The 15,312-nt window shown below is 54.3% G+C and overlaps 2 protein-coding genes across 15 annotated transcripts; both read left to right on the forward strand.

Moving 5' to 3' along the window:
- The first annotated feature begins 1,090 nt into the window (after positions 1 to 1,090).
- Positions 1,091 to 11,890, forward strand: ACBD4 (acyl-CoA binding domain containing 4). Of its 14 annotated transcripts, none has more exons than XM_045044744.1 (10): positions 1,091 to 1,246; positions 1,369 to 1,765; positions 2,031 to 2,151; positions 2,222 to 2,306; positions 2,567 to 2,687; positions 2,936 to 3,025; positions 3,301 to 3,410; positions 3,499 to 3,577; positions 4,170 to 4,300; positions 9,269 to 11,890. In XM_045044744.1, the coding sequence occupies exons 2-10, from the start codon at positions 1,678 to 1,680 to the stop codon at positions 9,272 to 9,274; spliced, it is 831 nt and encodes a 276-aa protein (XP_044900679.1). In that variant the 5' UTR covers positions 1,091 to 1,246; positions 1,369 to 1,677; the 3' UTR covers positions 9,275 to 11,890. The 14 variants fall into 14 exon arrangements, with proteins under 14 accessions (XP_044900679.1, XP_006940496.2, XP_019673570.2 ...); XM_006940434.4 differs by lacking the exon at positions 9,269 to 11,890 and adding an exon at positions 6,720 to 7,421; XM_019818011.3 differs by lacking the exon at positions 9,269 to 11,890 and adding an exon at positions 6,723 to 7,421.
- Positions 11,353 to 13,439, forward strand: HEXIM1 (HEXIM P-TEFb complex subunit 1). Its single transcript, XM_003997000.6, is given in 2 exon segments — positions 11,353 to 12,274; positions 12,276 to 13,439. Coding segments are annotated over 2 exon segments (1,077 nt in total). The 5' UTR covers positions 11,353 to 11,972; the 3' UTR covers positions 13,051 to 13,439.
- Positions 13,440 to 15,312: the final 1,873 nt, after the last annotated feature.

Below are 15,312 nucleotides of genomic sequence, written 5' to 3' on the forward strand. Positions count from 1 at the left end.
CTGCGGGGCGGCTCGTCCTGGGCCAAGGGTCCTCGGACCGGCCCGGAAAGCCGAGAGAACCCCAAGAGCTGAGCCAAGCAGGAGGGCAGCCCCAACTGGAGGAGTGGGAGAGCGGGAGGTGGTGGTTGGGGGTAGGAAGGCTCTGGCTGTGATGTCATTGGATTAACCCTCTCGGCATCAGGTGCCAGCCCCTCGGTCTCAAAGCTGACTGGTCTGGGGGAGATGGGGTGGCACTAAGTCATTAGAATCCCCGGCAGAACTCCGGTTCTGGGTTCGAGGTGTGAAAGCATTAGCGTCCCAGTGGGCGTTCGATTGCCCCGGACGGCCGCCGCACCCTGTGTAGATGTCCGTGACATCAACCCGTGGGTGAGCGTCGAGTGTGGGTCCTGGTGACCGTTTCATGTGTTCACTTACTATATGTGAAACCATCAGAATATTTGTACTCGAAGGGTGGGATGGCAGGAGACTAATCATTTTAGCGTTGTCTGCCGCAATTACCCTAAATTGGGTGCGGAGAGCCGGGCGCACACCGCCACTCGGCGGCGGCCAAGAGCGTGGCATCTCAAAGAGAAAGCTTAGTTTCTCAGGACCTAGATTTGCCACCTACTTGCTCTAGCCCATTCTCAGATATCCTCGACCCAGAGATCTGGCATACTGGTTTGGATACCCACCCCTGTCTGGATATTCTTTCTGTACTTTTGATCCTGCAATTCCTTCCTTCAGGAACTACTTTTCTCATTCTGCTCCTGGTTTACAATTACGTGTTCCAAAACTCAGCTCCAATGTCCCTCCTCCAGAACCCCTCCAGAACCCGCTCTTCCTCCAGGACATAACTCTTTTTTTTTTTTTTTATCCCTAGCGCCTGGCGGGGCGGAGAGGGGAGGGCGGGTCTAAGGAGCTGAATTGGGTTGCTCAGATTTGCAGGACCTGGGTTCGGAGGACAGACGCAGGTTTCCACCAGGGGGCGCGAGGACTCCGCGCTATTTTACTACGTCCACCAGGTGGCGCTGCCTCCCGCCTCTGGTCCTCTACTGATTGGGAGAGCCACAGTTAAACTATTTGCATAACCTTGAAAGGGCCATGCTGAGTGGTTGAGGTATAGAAGCAGAAGCTGAAACGAGCCCTCTCATTGGCCTAAATTTCCCCCCTGCGTCCACATCCCGGTCAGATTGGGCCCGGAGGTCAGTCGGAAGCCTCCGGCTAGTGGCGAGACCGGGACCTTAGTCCGCGTATTAGGCGCTGCAGGGTGAGTGCCGGATGGCCGGGTGGCTGGGGTGGGGGACCCCAGGGCAGAAGGAGTGGAGGACGAAGGTGGGAGAGTGTTGGCCCCGCCCTGACTCCTCTTGGCTTGCCCATTCTCCGGTCTAGGAGTTGGAAATGTGCGTCTAGAGAGGGACAGCGGCTCTTGGCACCTGCCTCCACCCACCCACCGAGGTCCTATCCGCCCGCCTTGGCCCCCACCCGTGCTGCCCTGGGGTAGGAAAAGGAGTCTCAGCTGCAGCTTCTGACCTCCCGGGGCACCTGACTCGGGTGTAGAGCTTAGTCTTCCCCTCTGGAAAGTGGACCAGTGGCTTACAGAGGTGTGTGCCAGGGTGGACCGTGGAGGTCTGCTCATACGGAAGCTTGTTCTTGTAGAGTCGCTCAAAAGTAGGTCCCCAAGGTTCAGAGGCGCGCGGTATGGGTACCGAGAATGAAAGCCCAGAACCGGACTGCCAGAAACAGTTCCAGGCCGCAGTCAGTGTCATTCAGAACCTGCCTAAGAATGGTGAGGGCGCTGGGACCTGCACTTGGGGGTCAAGAAGATTGGGGTTTGCCTGGGGTTTCCCAGGAGGCTCTGATCCTTGCAGTTTTTGACGATAAGTCCCTGCCTGGGCTGCCCTGGGGATCTCCTCTGCCTCCTGTCCCAGTCCAGCTGAGTGGGACCCCTCACCATCTCTGTCCGTTCCAAGGGTGGGTGGTTCTCCCCCCACTTCCACTCTCTTGGAGCTGGGGGTGATGCTCTGCCTTCCACTTCCCCACCCCCTGCCCAGGCTCTTACCGCCCCTCCTACGAAGAGATGCTGAGATTCTATAGCTACTACAAGCAAGCTACCATGGGGCCCTGCCTCGTCCCCCGGCCTGGGTTCTGGGACCCAATAGGACGATATAAGTGGTGAGCCCCCTACCCACCGGGCAAACAAGCCTAGCTGTCAACCAGCCTCTCACAGCGTTCTGCCCCCCAGGGATGCCTGGAACAGCCTGGGCAAGATGAGCAGGGAGGAGGCCATGTCTGCCTACATCACTGAGATGAAGCTGGTGGCACAGAAGGTAGGGAGAGGCTGCAGGCTTCTTTCTGTCCCCAAGGTCCCAGCTAGGTGGCCTATCTTCTACCCTTCCAGGGCTGACCCCCATTAGGTTTCCTGCACATTGACACCCCTGTGGGAATTACTACCTACATGCCATCTCTCTAACCCTGCTTGTCTCTGGTCCCTGACTGGGCACAGGGTGGAGGGGACCCAGTTCAAGTGGGATAGGAGGACAGTGGAAGGAGGGGCAGGCCCCTCTCCAATAGACACCCTGCCCCACAGGTGATCGACACAGTGCCCCTGGGCGAGGTGGCAGAGGACATGTTTGCTTACTTCGAGCCCCTGTACCAGGTGATCCCTGATATGCCGAGGCCCCCGGAAACCTTCCTGAGAAGGGTCACAGGTCAGGCCCCCAGGTTGGGAGCTCCACAAGTGCTGAGTGAACTTTCTTAGGTCCAGGCGGAGGGGGCTGCTCAGGTGGAGGGGGATTTGGGGGTAGAGGGCTCCAGCTGATGTCCCTGTAGACACTCCAACCAGCGCCCCTGGTGGAGTGGGTCTCAGGCAGAGCCCATGGCTCATGAGGAGCAGGGGCTGATCTCACTGGGAAGCTCCAGCCTCTTCCCAGCCCCACCTCTGGGTGCCGTGTCTCAGCAGGTTGGAAAGAGCAGGCACTGAATGGAGATGCCAGGGCTGCCCCAGAGCTTCCCTGCCCCCCCAGGGAACCAGCACTCCCAAATCCAGGTCAGTGCCTGGGGGGAGGGACAGACAGCCAAAGCCAGAGGGTGGGTGGGGAGCTTCCAGTGGGGTGGGTAAGGGGAGAAGGCTGGATGGCACACCTCATTCATGCCCACAGACACTGAGACCTCCTGTGCTTGCAAAGGCCAGGGGGCAGGTTCTGGGACTCTGGTTCCAGGACCTCACTTCTGGGACCCATCTATGCCTCCCATGGCAGTATCTCTTGTGTTCCCAGAGCAGGTGCCTTTACTCCTTGAACACCCCCTCGCCTTTTTCCATAGCCCCCGTCTTGTCACCAGTGTCACCTATCCCCTCCCCAGAGTCCCAGCCACCTAGGGACCTGGACTCCGAGGTTTTCTGTGATTCCCTGGAGCAGCTGGAACCTGAGCTGGTGAGACTACCCCTCATTCCCTGCCTTCCCCACCCCACTGTGCCCTGGCTGCCCTACTCCCACCCTTGGATCTTGTGACTCCTCTCAGCAGGTCTGGACAGAGCAGAAGGGAGCCCCTGGAGGAGAGCCTGACACCAGAAACAGCTCCCCGCTCCCCGCAGAGAAAGGTGAGCCCTCGTCTGACCCTTCACCCGCTTCCGCCATTCCCTGTGATTCTGGTGCCCCCAGGCTTTCCCCTGACTGCCCTCTTGGGGCAGAGGTGAAAGTCCAGCACCGGGCACTTGCCAGACAGCCAGACACCAGCCTGGATGGGCAAAGTCCCTGCCCGGCCCCATCTTTGTAGGCCTCCCACTGGGGACTGTCAAAGGACAATGATTTCGGTCCAATCCCCTTCTAGGATTTCCGTACGTGCCGTGTCCCTTAAGGGCACTTTCATAAATATTATCTCCTTTATTCCTCTGAGTAAGCAGCCCTGTGAAGGCAATGACATTTCCCCCTAACTTTCAGGAGACAAAAATGAGGCTCAGAGAAGCTTCTGACTTGGCCAAAGTCACACAGCTGAGTGGCGGTGCTGGGATTCAAACCCCTGGCAGCCCATTACTCAGCCACATGGATGGATTTTATAGAGATCACAGTTGGCACCAGGGATCGCCCTCTATCTACTATTACTTTTGCCCAGACCTGCCCCAGCCTGCCACCACCCTGTCCCTAGCTGAGCTGCCTCCTGAGTCCCCTTCCCTGTGTGTCTGTGCTCTGCAGAGGGCAGCCCGCTGGGGCCCCAGGAATTGGACACGTGGCTGGTGGGGACAGTTCGGGCGCTGCAGGAGAGCATGCGGGATGTCCAGGGTAGACTGCAGAACCTGGAGAGCCTGCCCAGCGTCGTCGAGCAGGTGAGCCGCCCCCAGGGCCCAGGGCAAGATAGAGGCAGAACTCCAAGGCTCTCTGTTCTGGGCTCCTCGTGGAGCCACTTCTGTCTTTTGTCCTAACTCCCCACCTGCCCACACCTCTGCCTTCTTCAGAGTGGTGTAGTTCTCGTTGGATCAGGGGGACTGAAGTGCTTCCACCCTGGAAGGGAGAATGGGGGAGGCCCTCCTTTCCTGCTCTTGCCGGAACAGAAACTGAACATGAGCACTAATTCCAACAGTTTGGAAGGCCAGGACGTGCCTGCTCTTTGCACTGGGGCTGGGGGGGCCCTGTTGCCAGATTTAGGGTTTGCTCCCAAGGACTCAGCCCTTGTGCCCCTCCCTCCCTCCCCTCTACTCCTAGATCTGCTTGGCCCTCACACCTCTGCTCCCGAGCTCCTGCAGCATCAGTCGCTGCCACCAGTCTCTGAGCCCCAACTGAGTGCCAAACAAACGCGTACTTCATTATCTCATTTAATCCGCACAGCCCTAGGAACTAGTTTTGCTTTTCCTTTCCCTTTTCCAGAAGAGGAAACCAAGTGTCTGAGAGGCTGGGTAATTCACCTGAGGGCACACAGCCCAGAGGAACCTCACAGAGCTGCTGTGAGGCTTAGATGAGGCAATGTCCACCGCACTTCTCCAATTACTATTATTATTATTCACATCCAGTGACGGAGCTGAGAGCAGCCTCAGGTCTGTCTCCCTCCAAAGCTGGGACTCCCCATTGACGGAGTAGGTCTGTTCTTGAGAAGCCTGGGGTGGTGGGGGCAGGAAACGGCTAAATTGCTGGACGTGGGGGATCACCTGGGTGACCCTGAATCCCCTTGACACAGTGGGTGTCAGCCAGGGTGGCAGGAATTTCCTCAGACCCATCTTTCAACGCCCACCCCCACAAGGCTTTATTTATTTATTTTACTTCTAACTCATTTTTATATGCTGAAGATTGTGATTTCCACCCTGAAATAGCTGGGTTTCCATCTCTAAAAATAAGAACATTCCACTACCTAGCCCGAGAGGACAATATTTTAGCACACACTTCGTATCGTCACATCCCCAATCCAAGTCAAAATCTCCCCAGCTGTCCCGAAATTGCCTTTTCCAGCTGCTCTGTCTGTCCAGTCCAGGCACATGTGCTGCGTGTGGCTTCTCCGTCCTTTAAGACTCCTTTAATCTAGACCGGTGCTTTCTCCTTGCTACTGACTTACTGAGACTGGGCCAGTGGTCCAGGAGAAGCTTCCCTAAAGGTCTCTCTGATTACATCCTCCTGGCTCGTTTACATGACCAGATTATGTCACATGTGATGTTCTGCACATCAGGGGACACATATCTGGATGTCCCACAGTTAATGATTCTAGCACGGACCACTGGTGTGGATGAAGGAGGAGTGCCGGTCCGATCTCACTACTGTTAAGTCGTGTTTTCCTCTTGCCAGCCAGGGCATGTCCTGCTCCCCGTGACCCCATTTGCCACGTGATTTTTGACAATTAATGGATAAGCCCTGCCTGGATCAATAATTTATTTGGAAAAAAGAAACGTTGACTTTTAAATGCTCTTATTCTTTCAACATTTATTAGGGTGACACTTTACTGTAGAGTTTCATCTAGGATTTCCCTGAAGTACAGCGCCTTATGGAAAGGCAGAATGAGTGCTTAATTCATTCTCTTTAATTACCTATCTTAAAGTAAGGAGTTGATTGAACAGCCACCTCAACAGTGACAAATTTCCAACTTTCTCTTTGAGTCTCATTATGGACTAATGGATTTTAAAGATTCAGTCTCTCAATCAACTGAAATTATTCTTTGTGATGCTTAGACTGGCACAATTTTGGTCAATGGAGACCCTTTCAAGCGGGGTCCTATGTTCTTATAACATGACCTCATTAATCTTTAAAAGTTTCCTTGTTTTCTGGTACAAAATGGCCCACATTCACCTCTGCCTTCCCTGCTCGGGACCTGGAATTCGCCACTTCTCCAAGGAGCCCTGGCTCCTTTTAGCAGAGAATGAGATTTAGAAGCTAAACTCTGAGCACCATTTGAAATATATGGCACATCCTTTATAATATTGGGTGTTCAGGCCACACCAACGGGGCCACTGCTTTGTGGCCCAGTAGAAACAGCCTAGAAGCCATTCTCTCCACCGCGCAGCCCCTACAGGCCCCTTGGCACCTGGGATTGCCCTCAGAGGAGGAGGCAGGAGGGCACTGGAGGTCAGCTGTCAGGGACACACTGGGAACCCCAGGAGCCTTTCCTTTCTAGTGGTGCAGATTCAGGGGTAGGGCCTTCCCTATCTCAGTTCTTGTGATCTTAGGGAGGCACAACTCCCACTTAGCTCGGGAAGCAGGTTCCTAAGGAATTGCCCGGTCTGTGCCGAAGCCTGGGCCGGCCCCTGACTCCCTCCCTCTCGGCAGCAGAGGACCCCGCCCGGTGCCCGGCCATGGCCCCTCAGGCTCTCGGGTCCCACGCTGCTCTTCTTCCTCCTGTGGCCCTTCATCGTCCAGTGGCTCTTCCGACAGTTTCGGACCCAGAAGAGGTGACTCTCAGTGGAGGGGTCTCTGTAGCCAACTGAGGTGGCTATGAGCCCCCTGTCCTGCTGTGCCCTGAGCCTTCCTAGGGTTTAGGAGAACAGCATTAACTCTGTGTTCCCACCATTCAGTGTTTGCCTCTGCACCGCTCCCTTATCGGGGGGCCATTTAAGAGCCCATCCTTCCCCGCGGCTTCACATGGACACCTTCTCCTCTCCCGCCCAAACACCCAGGCTCCCTGGTGAGGGTGCAGCAGTCGTGCACGTCCCGGGTTCTGAGTTGGCCGTGACTCGGGGGCGGGGCTGCCGGGTCTCAGCCTCCGCCCTCCCCACCCTCTGGGTCACCTGACTCTTCTCCCACCCCAGTCTCTCCCGGTGGAGGCCTAGCTCTTGGGCAAGTTGGGACTTGGGCCGGGGCCTGGAAGAATGATTGGCTGAGAGGCTGCGGGAGGAAGGCCAGGAGGCCCGGCCGAGTTGGGGGCAGGGGAGTGAGCTCCGTTTTGCTGGTCTCCCTCCCCCTGCACATACACACTCAGGACGTCTTCACGGAAGACTCACAAATGTTTCACTAAATAAAATAAGACCTTGATCTTCTGCCTTCTGGGTCCCCACGGAGTGAGGCGGGAAGCCGGGTCCGGGCGCGCAAGGCACAAGTCTTCCCTGCCCCACCCCCAGTACCCCCGAGGACGGTCCCGAGAGGCCGGTGGCTTTCCCTCCTCCCGGGGCAGGAGAGGGGAGCACTGGGGCCCTGGGCCCGAAGGGGGCGGGGCGGCCGAGGGAGGGGAGCGGCGCCTACCGCCGCCACGGCCCGGGGGTGGGGCTATGTCGCGACCTTCCCCCCCTCCCTCGCCCCGTCGGAGGGGGGCGTCTGGCGAGCTAGGGGGTGGTGGGAGGAGAGGAAGCCGGCGCCGGGACCGAAGGGCGGCTGCTCGCTGCCCTGTGCGCGGGCCGCAGGGAAGGGGCTTCGGGTCCCCGGCCCCGGAAATGCCCACCGCCTGCTTCCCCCTCCTTAGCTGCTCGTTCCCGGTGTCCCCGCCCGTGACCTCCGCGCTCGGGCTTTCCCAGGGAACTTTCTGGAAGGCCAAGACCCAGCGGGAGCCTAGTCCCCGCCCCACCCTGAGGAGTGGGGGCGGGGCCGCTCGTTGGGAGCCCCCGTCGGGGTGGGCAGAGCGCCCGCGTGGGCACAGAGCTCCGGGTGACGCCCGCTACTCGGGCCCTGAACTTATTTTTCTCATCGCCGGGCGGCCTTGGCCTCCTTCTGGCCTCCGACAGCCCTGTCGCCCCCGCCCCCACCCCGTGGGGCCGCCCTGGCTCCAGCAGTGGCCTGTATTCGGTGGCGAATCCGCCACCCCGAGCGCCTCCTAGTGTTGGCCCCTGACCAGGGTCCCCATCTGCAGAGGGCCACAGTTGCCACCGCCTGGGCCCCAGGACCTTCCTACCCTGGGTGAGGAAGAGGTAGTTCTGAAGTCTCCTTCTTGGAGACCCTTAAATTCCTAGGTTCCCTCTATCAGCCCCTGGCCTTGACCACTGCCCAAGGTTGGGTATCATTCGACCCACTGGTAGCCTCAGTCACTCTTTGACTGGCAGTCTTTCTTCCAAGGTGGGGACGGTGTCCCTCAAAACAGACACACGGGCCCTGCTGCTCCGCGGTCCAGTCCAGTTTCGCAAGCAGAGGTTGAATAAACCCTTGTGTGAAGGATGGACAACAGCAGGGTAGCGGGAGAAGGAGCAAAGTGGTGCTGGGGATGCCGGCATGGGCACACAACTAGCTGTGTGACTTGGGCAAGATTCTTAACTGCTCTGAACCTGGGCTGCCTTTAAGGATGAAGATCTCTTCATCATAAGGCAGTCCTAGAGTTTAAATGACCGAGACATGGAAAGTGGTTGGCGATGGGTTAAAACTCCGTTAACATCAAGGTGCCTGGCCTCTTGTTTGACAGAATTCTAGAATCCCACAACCTATCCATCTGCCCACCCCTCCCCACATATGACAAATGAGCCCTGCCCAGTAAACTGAGGCTGGCTGGGCTCAGCTATACCTTTCAATCCCCCAAATGAGAGTACCCAGGAGTCCTCTGGAGTCTGAAATTTTAACAATACAAAGGTCTCTGACTCCCATTCAAGTTCTCTGCAAAACCCCTTTCTCAGGGAGCTCTCAGTGTGGGGGGCAGCTCTTGCTTACCGGGAGCCCTGCAGGACTGATTAAGGAGCACAAAGAAGGCCAGGCTTTTCAGATGCACCTGAATTCTTGGAAGCTCAGGGGCTTGTGTGGGCAATTTCAAAACATTTGCTTGTGCCCCAGAGGCAGTCTTGCTTGCCTGTCCCTTGGGGCATACCCATCACCACCTCCCCACGGAACCCACCGAGTTCCCAGACAAGTCCTTTCTTCGGACGCGATGCTTGCTCTTTATAAAATGTTCTTCTTCATGCTACTAGGCCTGAAAACGCTTCATCGTTCAGAGAAAGCCAAGAAGACACCTCCCCCACGCATCCTGTCCATAATTCCCAAGTCCTGAGCAGCTTGGCTCAAAAGATCCTACGAGGATTTTCTTCACTTGCCATTTTGGCTCACTGTGGTTTAATGGTTTCTCTACACTGTCCATGAGCAGCAGAGATGACATTTCATTCATCATAGTTTCTCCTAACAAGTGTTTGCTAAATGAAGAAATGAGGGCCTTAGACTGAAGCTGTTGGAAATGGAAATGGAACATGGGGGTCACAGAGACCTTCGTTCTAGCAAGAAGTGCCCCTTAGTTGTCATGTAACCTTGGACGAGTCACTTCATTTCTCTGAGTCCTAGAGACTTCTTACCTCTAAAACGGAGACAATCATCCCTACCCTAACTCATTGGTCTGTGGTGGGGTCAAGTGGTTCTGTGTGCAAAAACAATGTTATATGTCGAACGTAAGACACTGCTATTAAGGAAGAAATAATAAGAATAGGTCACTGGGTGTGTGTCAAGAGGGAGATGCTGTGATTACGCTGACATTTTAGGCCTAAACGATTAGAGCGGCGAGTTTGGGCTACTCCAGGGCCCTGTCCTCTGGGCCGGAGCCTGGAATCTGGAGAATTTTCTCGAGACTGTGTCACCCTGCCTCCCCCATGAATCTACCCCAGTCCTGGGCCAGAATCCCCCTGTCCCCATTTCCGGGCAAGACCTCCTCCTTGGGGAAGACTCCGGCTCTGTTTCCTCCCAGTGCTGCCCAGCGCCCACTGATGAGGAAGGGCCTCTGTGGATGGTACCCCTTCTCTCTCGGGTAGCCAGGGTTGATTATTTAAACTCAGGATTAATTTTGAGCTCTATCCCTCCCCCGCAATCGAGGTCCACCAACTGGCCCGACTGCCTTGTCAGGCCTCAGGAAATGTTCCCGGTCGGCTCGGCTCGGAAGTGAAGAGATCAAGTCGGCCCCAGGAGGCCATTTTTGTTTGACAGAAGCCAAGGTTGAGGCCCGGGGGCTAGGCCTTCCCGCCCCGGGATCTCCCCGGAGCCTTGGATGCACTCCCCGCGCTTCCCGGATCCCCGCCCAGAAGAGAGGCTCGGTCACGGCCCACCATTTTGCATTGGTCCTGGACGGCGGGGGCCCCGAAAGACCAGACCAGGACTGGGACTCGGCCACTTTCGCCAAACGTCCCAAAACCAGTCCCAGGGTGGAAGTCACCCGGGACTCGAACCTGCCTTCTCATCCTCCGAGGCCTAGTCCGAGGTTGCTGCACTAATGCAGTCACACTGTCCCTTTAAGACGGCACTTTTTATTCTTCATTTGTTTACTTCTTCATACGCTTTTCGTTTTTTTTACAATGTGCTCACAGTATCCTTCCGCAAATGTCAGTCCCAGGCACTAACCACACGCACCTTGAAGCCATTCCTGTAATCTTAAGAATCAAGAGTTATTAGTTGTAGGCCAATATCTCTCTTTATAGAATTTAATCCTCTTTTACACTTTAGGGACTACTTTTTAGGAATATACCATTTTTGCTTTAACTAACAAATGTTTATGACCTTCAGAACCCTTCCGCTGAGGACAGAATATGATAATAGCCTCTAAAACTCACCTTTTCATAAAAATATTCTGTGTAGGCCCTCAGAGGCTATCGAATCTTCTCGTATTCCTGAAGCAGAATGGTATGGTCCAAAGCCCGCCCCATCTTCTCTGTGATTGGCTTTCCTTCTTTGGCGAGACTTGTGACTCCTGACCAATGGTCACTCACGTTTCTCTAGCGAGGCATGTGCGATAGAAGGAGGCGGCCTGGAAATCGCCCCCTACGCGTTCTGGGATTGGCTACGTCGCACGGCGCGCGAGGACGGCGGGCCTGAAGGATGAGAACTACGACTCCCAGCTTCCTGAGATGGGGACTCCGTTACGCATGCGCATGGGAGGGGCGGCCAGGCTTCTATATAAAAGGGGCGCAGAGGGCTGGGAGGCAGCAGTTGGAAGTTGGCAGGTGGAGAGGCAGGTTGGGAGGGGGAGTCGGGGGAGGAGGCGGAAGAGTTGCTGTCGGAAGGGGGAGGAGGGAGGGAGGAAAAGAGGAGGAGGCGGTGGAGATCTGAGCTGAACCGAGCATCGAGCCAAAGGGGAGATGAGTTTGTCTGTCCTCGGCTGAGGCTCCGGCCGGGCCTAGGGAACTGGGAGCTCGGGTTGGAGCGACACCCGTGGAAGTGGGAGGAGGTGGCTCTGGGACTTTAACCCCTTGTGGGCTCTGCGGCAGGGGATTTAACCCTTTGTGGATTCGGCCCCTCGGAGGCAGCGTCATCGGGTAGTTTTAACCCCTTCGGGGCTGGGTTTAACCCGTTGGACTTAACCTCATCTCCTTGGCCACCAACTCCTCGATCGTGGGGGCGCTCTGCGGGGAGGTTTGAGGTCCACCCCCTTTGCACATTACGTACTGTTACTGCTGCTGCACCCCCCCGGACCCGCTTAGCTGGTCGCGTTGTGGGCACTTAACCCTTTATTGACTTGAGCTCTCCCAAGTTGCAATTGGAGTTTGTTGACAGAAGGACTGGCTAAAGGCGTCACTGCAGGAATTACAGACCGAAGAGGACTCTGCTGGACGTTTTTTTAAAAGAAAAGAAAAGCCTCTTTTTTCCTTAAGGACTTACAGCCAAAATTTTTCAAACTTCGAGAAGAGGACTCTATTAGCCATGGCCGAGCCACTCTTGTCAGAATACCAGCACCAGCCTCAAACTAGCAACTGTACAGGTGCTGTTGCTGTTCTTGAAGAGCGGAACCCCGATCGCCCCCCAGGCGCGGAGGAGCGGGTGCCCGAGGAGGACAGTAGGTGGCAATCGAGAGCGTCCCCCCAGTCGGGTGGCCGTCCGGGGCAGGAGGGGGAAGGGAGCTTGGAGTCCCAGCCGCCTCCCCTGCAGACCCCGGTCCGTCCAGAAGCTAACTGCCCGGAGGCAAGCGAGAAGGGCCAGAATAGGGATGATTTGTCCGCTGGCGGAGCCCCCTGCCGGCAGCCGGGGAGAACCGAGGCCCGAGGCCGAGCCGCTCGCACAGCCATGTCACGACTCCGAGGCCAACAAGTTGGGGGCTCCTGCTGCAGGGAGCGAGGAGGCGTGGGGACAGCAGCAGAGGCAACTGGGCAAGAAAAAACATAGGAGACGCCCCTCCAAGAAGAAGCGGCATTGGAAACCGTACTACAAGCTGACCTGGGAGGAGAAGAAAAAGTTCGACGAGAAACAGAGCCTGCGAGCCTCAAGGATTCGAGCTGAGATGTTCGCCAAGGGCCAGCCTGTCGCACCCTATAACACCACGCAGTTTCTCATGGATGATCACGACCAGGAGGAGCCGGATCTCAAAACCGGCCTCTATCCCAAGCGGGCCGCTGCCAAATCCGACGACACCAGCGATGAGGACTTCATGGAAGAAGCGGGCGAGGAGGACGGGGGAAGCGACGGGATGGGAGGAGATGGCAGCGAGTTTCTGCAGCGGGACTTCTCGGAGACGTACGAGCGGTACCACGCGGAGAGTCTGCAGAACATGAGCAAGCAGGAGCTCATCAAGGAGTACCTGGAGCTGGAGAAGTGCCTCTCGCGCATGGAGGACGAGAATAACCGGCTGCGGCTGGAAAGCAAGCGGCTGGGAGGCGACGACGCGCGTGTGCGGGAGCTGGAGCTGGAGCTGGACCGGCTGCGCGCCGAGAACCTCCAGCTGCTGTCGGAGAACGAACTGCACCGGCAGCAGGAGCGAGCGCCTCTGTCCAAGTTTGGAGACTAGACTGAAACTTTTGGGGGGGAGGGGGCAAAGGGGACTTTTTACAGTGATGGAATGTAACATTATACACATGTGTATATACGACAGCGGACCTTTTTATGACACATAATCAGAAGAGAAAATCCCCCCGGCTTTGGTTGGTTTGGTAAATTTAGCTATGATGTAGCTTGCGTGCTTTTTTCCCGTTCTTTAATTATGTGAAACTGAAGGGTTGCTTTTCTTGTTTTCCTTTTTAGTTAGTTTTTTTTTTTTTAATGTGTAAGTAACTTGACCAAATTATGATTGCATTTTTCTGTTAAAAATCCCCTCCTTAAACGGAGCTATAAGGTGGCCAAATCTGAGAACCATTAAATTCATTCTAGTTATAATAAATTTAATATTTGTAAATGTAACGGTTTCAGTGTGATTTCTAGAGCTAATTCAAATAGTGCTGGCTTATTTTAAGTGCATTGTGTGTGTGGGGGGGGGGTAAAGAAATCATTAGTCAGTTTGCAGGAAAAAATCTTTAATGGGACAGTTTTCAATTTGCTGATTTTTCCCTTGAATGGGTTTTAGTGTGCTACAAAATACAGTTCAGGCAAAATATAAAGATTTAATTACCTTCAATACTTAAGTGTGCCTGCTTAGTGCCTTGGTTTTAATTTTTTGATGCTGGAGAAATAATCCAGTGGTGGGTGCTTGGGGAGCAGAAAGTGGCTACAGTCAGAAGCTTAGAATTTAATTCTTCTCAACAGCCAACCTAATTTGGTAGTTTGTTAGGTTAGACAAAGGACAGTCTCATTTCATTCCTACAAATAGGTTTTTAGTAATCCCTTCACCTCCCCAATACGGCTTGAAGAAGCTCCTGCATGTCCGAAAGAGGCTCTTGGTAAACCCCTTGCTTTTTTAGTGCAAGCAATGGTTGAATAAACTTGTGTGGCAGCTCTTTGTTAAGATGTTTAGAGGTAGGGAATATTGGATTTATAGAGGAAATGGCTGTTTGGGGCATTCCAAGGACTTACCCTAATTATCTAATACTTAGGTGCTCCCTATACTAAAAAAAGGAACAGGAGCTGTCCACCTTTTCATGAGGGTCAAGCCAAAATTAGAAATGCCCCCTCACTGCAAATGAAATGTAAAGCTTCTGGTTGGGGAGCTAAATTAAGTCCTTATGGGCCGAGTAGGAACCCTGCACATTCCTTGTGCAGTCGCTATCCACAATCTCCTAATAGCTGCTTAGGTTCTGGAGTAGTTCTGTTCTTGAAAATGCAAGGAGGCCCTCAGAATTAATTTCTGCCCCCAAATCAAAATAGTAAGAAATGATGATTGTTGGCAATCTCTCTTTTGCTATCCTGGCCACCACTCCCTTGCAGTGTATTCAGTAAACTTCCAGCTCCTTAAAAACAACAAAAAAGAAATTACGATTGTTCCTTCCTGTCATCATGGTTAATCCAGCCCATCTCCACCTGGCTGTGTCAGTGTTTTCCTACAGCAGATGTGTTGCTCAAATCATTAGCACAGGGGTTCCTTAACGTGGGGCCTTAGAAACCATAGGGGGTCTTGGGATACATGAACCCCATGAGTTTCTATGTAGACTTGTGTCATATGTACATTATTCTGGGGAGACAGTCAAGACAATCAGGAGATTGTTAAACTTCTTGAAGGTTAAGAACCTCTACAGGGAAAAGGGGACCCTCCCCCACCCCCCCCCCACCCCCCCGCCAAACTCCCACTGGAAAGCTTGCTTTTGTAGCTAAATGGAATGGTGGAGGTGGTAGGAACTTCTAAGAGTGAAACGCACCTTATGATGCATGAGCATTCACAAATCAGTGAATCAAGGGAAATTAATGCTGGTCAAGAACTGACTCAGGGCCTTCAAAGCTGGACTAAGCTGGCCCTATTCTGGCAGATGGTCCACTGAAGACAATGTATGATCAATTTTTCCTTTGGCCTAAAATTACATTAAATGTCTATTTTGAAATAGTTTTCTTCGTGTTTTTAATTTTCCTTCTGCTATGACGTCATGCAGTAGTCCCAGAAACCTGGCTGGCTGCTTGGTGGAAAGGCAGCAACACTGCCCTCTGGCTTTATAGTGCAGAGAAGCCTCATTTTGACTGCACTGTAGGATGCAGCAGTGATAACCTCCGATTGTAGAACTTGTTATGAAGATGAGTGGATTTAAGTTTAATGATCTTGTTTCCCCTACTATTTGTCTTGGAAAGACTCTGTAAATACATTTACCTTCAGAAAAACAACAACTATGTTTTACTCTTAGGAGACAAATTA

Source organism: Felis catus, chromosome E1 (genome assembly GCF_018350175.1).
Source record: "Felis catus isolate Fca126 chromosome E1, F.catus_Fca126_mat1.0, whole genome shotgun sequence".
In the NCBI taxonomy this organism is placed as follows: Eukaryota; Metazoa; Chordata; class Mammalia; order Carnivora; family Felidae; genus Felis; species Felis catus.

Bases quoted from the DNA above. Each gene is read 5' to 3' on its own strand.
- ACBD4 (XM_006940434.4), top strand. From the start codon at position 1,678: ATGGGTACCGAGAATGAAAGCCCAGAACCGGACTGCCAGAAACAGTTC. The intron at 3,026-3,300 runs GTCAGTGCCTGG...CTTTTTCCATAG, and splicing joins ACCAGCACTCCCAAATCCAG to CCCCCGTCTTGTCACCAGTG. The intron at 3,411-3,498 runs GTGAGACTACCC...GACTCCTCTCAG, and splicing joins AGCAGCTGGAACCTGAGCTG to CAGGTCTGGACAGAGCAGAA.